General features: G+C 36.1%; 1 protein-coding gene across 6 annotated transcripts in view; it reads right to left on the reverse strand.

Annotated features, from left to right (window-relative positions):
* Nucleotides 1-221: 221 nt before the first annotated feature.
* The window catches only part of git2b (G protein-coupled receptor kinase interacting ArfGAP 2b), a 15,115-nt gene continuing 11,618 nt past the window's right edge, over nucleotides 222-3,718 (reverse strand). For all 6 annotated transcript variants that reach the window (XM_014003732.1, XM_014003734.1, XM_014003733.1 and 3 more), the window contains 2 exons: nucleotides 2,861-2,924; nucleotides 222-2,740 (listed from right to left, as the gene is read on the reverse strand). In XM_014003732.1, the coding sequence (XP_013859186.1) occupies nucleotides 2,531-2,740; nucleotides 2,861-2,924 (274 nt within the window). In that variant the 3' untranslated portion in view covers nucleotides 222-2,530. The remainder of the gene's footprint in view (nucleotides 2,741-2,860; nucleotides 2,925-3,718) is intronic.

Consider the following 3,718-nt stretch of genomic DNA (forward strand, 5'->3'; position numbering starts at 1 on the left):
ATAATATATTTGTCAAACTTCTTTTTGACCCTATAATTTATTTTAATACGCCAGTTATATATTTATACATTTATTTCCAATAATGATAGGTTTGGTCCTCCATACTATGGAGCCTATAATTTATTTTAATACGCCAGTTATATATTTATACATTTATTTCCAATAATGATAGGTTTGGTCCTCCATACTTCAACACATGCACAGAAACGACAGAGAGCAAGTTGAGGTATTATAGTTTATTATACATGAGACAAGGTTTGTTTTTCAACCAGGGGCTGGTGGGAGTTAATACTTACTGGGAGGTAAATATCAGGTTTGACACCAGAGTGGAAGCTCACAGAATACTCTATTTCAAATGTTTAAATAAATAAAAAAAAATTATTTTATAAATTCATTTAAAATATGATGTTAGGATATTGGACAGTTATATTTTAGCCTACATGAAATCAGGAATATTTAATTAAACACACAAACCCTTTGTCTTCAGCTGATTTGTTATGAAAACATATATTTTTATTATTGTAATTGAGATTTATGCATACATATTATTTTATAACTTGTGTGCTTTGAAAATAGAGGGTGACAATTTCAAATAGTGCTAATTCTGCCATGAGTTAGCTTCTTTGTGTGACTTTTCATTTTAAAGACAATTACAAAGCGGTATCCAACATGTGGTGAACCAGGCAGCACACTTGATCAGGTCACCTGAGCGGTCAACAACCTTTTTCTTGATCCACTTTAGAATTGACTCAACATATTGAACCAACCACAAACACAATGAAAGGAAACTTTTTAGCATATTACTAAGTTTACCATGTAACTGATATTAAATAACTGCATTAATGTCAAAATAATTGGTCCCAATCCTGCCTAAATCTAAATTAATGGGTTGGTGACCAAAGCATCTGGTCTGAAATGAAATAATTTCAGTTTATGGAGAATAAACTGAATATTAATTTGAGGCAGGCGATATCTATTTAAAGTAATATTTGTCTCATTTAAACAAAGATAAAAAGGTAATAACAAAATATGTTATAGTTCCTGAAAGTTTTTCGAAAAAGGTTGGGATTCATGACGTGTCTGTATACAGACGAACAGAGAAGGTTCTCATGTTTGATGTGGAACTCCTTTTCTCTTCTTTACAAGTCAATTAGAAAAACTGCCTTATAAATACAATAAAATATATTCCTAATTATAGATGCTGTGTTTTGGTAAAAACAATATATTACAATTGTTCTGACTGTTTGATGAAGATCACAGGTAACTCAGTCAACTAAAAAGAAGATACTTTGTACTTTTCTTGGAAAACATTTGATCTTTTACAAATCTAATTTAAACCTGAGTGATAAATGAACTGTGCAGAGAATTAGCTTTCCACCTCTGGTTCAAACTCATCTACAAACAAGCACACACACAGGGTTCAGTTACTTTATCGGTGGCTGTAAACCATGGTGTTTGACCACAGGAAGCAGGTAAAAAAACACTGGAGCTACAGCAGAACCACACCAAATGCACAGAGCTCACAAGTAGCCAACCACTACGTACCAGCTGAGTCATCCCAAGCGCCGGGACTAATGTTAGCTGTGTTAAAGAAAAGCTTATGAAAACAAACACTGATACTTTAACGATGTGAAGTACAATTTATAAATTAAAAAAGCATTTGGATTAATCAGTTAGAAAACTGCATGGGTACATATACACCTTACATATTTGCATAAAGCTATTTAACTCAATTCAAACTGGATTTCACAGAAGCTACACAGGGTGTCTTTGTGAGCACCTTTGTGGGAAAAACACACAAACACACACATCATATAAGTATGGCTGTGACATTAGAACTTCAATAAGTACTCTACCTAAAAAGCACATTTTCAACCAACTGAGGGAGGAAAAAAAAAAGAAGATAAAAACAAATCACCGGCTGGATGGAATAAAAGTGTGCAGTCCTGTTGGCCTGACAAAGCTCCTAAAACACTGAAGGCTTTTTGTATCATCACAGTTGGCTTACTAAAACGTGAAGCAAGCAACATCACAAAGGTTCAACATAACAATACTGCCACTACCTCCTACAAACAAACAGTTAGAAAAATAAACCATTGTGACTGGAATGGTTAGAGGTTGTGATCCTTGTTGTCGGATTTCACCGCTGCAACATTACAGATAAGTGGAAATGTGAAAAGCTTCTTAGATTTTTTTTTTTGTTCAATTCTGTTGCACATAATCACACGGCATTGCACTTTCAGAAATCAAGTGGTATGAATTAGTGAGGTAAGGAATAGTAACAGGATTTCTCCTACATCTTTCACTGTGTTTATATGCATGGCACAGATAAAAATAACTTAGCTTTTGTATGATTGATAAATTTGCACGACATCTCTTTTTTTTAAAGACTTTTCCCACCTTAAGGAATGTACAGTATCTGAATGCTTAAAATGATTACTATCAGACAACAAATTTACATTGATTAAATTTAAATGTAAGCAATACTGGGTGCACCAGAAATGTCTTTGGCTTTTTTTTTATTTTTTAGTTAGTTGTTGTTTTCTTTGGTTGTCACAGTAACAAGTTGCTTGGCAGCTTTGGCAATATCATAGGCACACTGGATAACCTGCTGAGTGACCAGCTGGATGTCCGATGGGCAGGGGTTGTGCTCTGCAGCCTTCTGGCACTCTCCGTGGAGCCGGCTGGCGCTGGAGGTCAGCAGATAGAGAGAACTCCGAACCGTCTCCAGAGACGGCCTCTGTCAGGAGAAGAAGACGTGAAGATGAGAGTGATGCTGGAGAAATTAATGTTTAACAATGAATGGGACTTAACCGTTTTGTCACTTTGGTTTTTTTTTTTTTTTTGGTTTTTTTTTTACCTTTGGAAACAGGGCAGCCATCTCTGTTACAGCCAGGCAGATCTTTTCAGAGCACGGCAGAAAGCTGTTAGAAACAGGGACAAGAAGATGAAGGAACAGGGATGATTATATCTGTAACACGTTAAAAACTAAAGTTGCACCCATTGTCGGATGATTTCGATTCATCAGATTGTGTTAGAAAGCTTAGTGTTGAGGCGAGGGAGCAGTAAGTGATGAAACAACTACTGTACACGCTGAGGAGTGGAGGGAAGGACGACCCAACACTCTGGCCAAACTTTGATTACATGTACACTGATATTTGTGAGAATCTGATCAAATCTTCACGTTCCTTCACCAAAGACTTGCTGGAGGCCTACAAGTCACTAGATGTGTATAGGTGAGTGATAATGGATTAACATAAATTCAACAGGCTAGTTTTATGTTGTGTTCGGAGTTCTCACATTTTGAATTTGTATTTGTTTCTGTGTGAACAAAGGATAAAATGAGCTATTTGTGCACGTAATAGACAGATGACAGAAGGCGCCTCAGTCCATGACTGATAACTCTTCTGCACACCTCTGTTCATTAAAGCGCACAGTCTGCTGCAGCTGAACTGCCGCAGTTTAATTATGAAAACTGCGTCATTCTGTTCGCATCGTCAACATTTCGGCACCTTCTTGTCACATACACACGGGCCGAACTTTTTACCCCCATATACATAAGAACTCATAAGAACTTATTGTGTGATTGGTCAGAAGTTCTTATGAGTTCTTATGTATATGAGAACTCATAAGAACTTATTGTGTGATTGGTCAGAAGTTCTTATGAGTTCTTATGTATATGAGAACTCATAAGAACTTATTGTGTGATTGGTCAGAA

Source organism: Austrofundulus limnaeus, unplaced genomic scaffold (genome assembly GCF_001266775.1).
Source record: "Austrofundulus limnaeus strain Quisiro unplaced genomic scaffold, Austrofundulus_limnaeus-1.0 Scaffold20, whole genome shotgun sequence".
Lineage (NCBI taxonomy): Eukaryota > Metazoa > Chordata > Actinopteri > Cyprinodontiformes > Rivulidae > Austrofundulus > Austrofundulus limnaeus.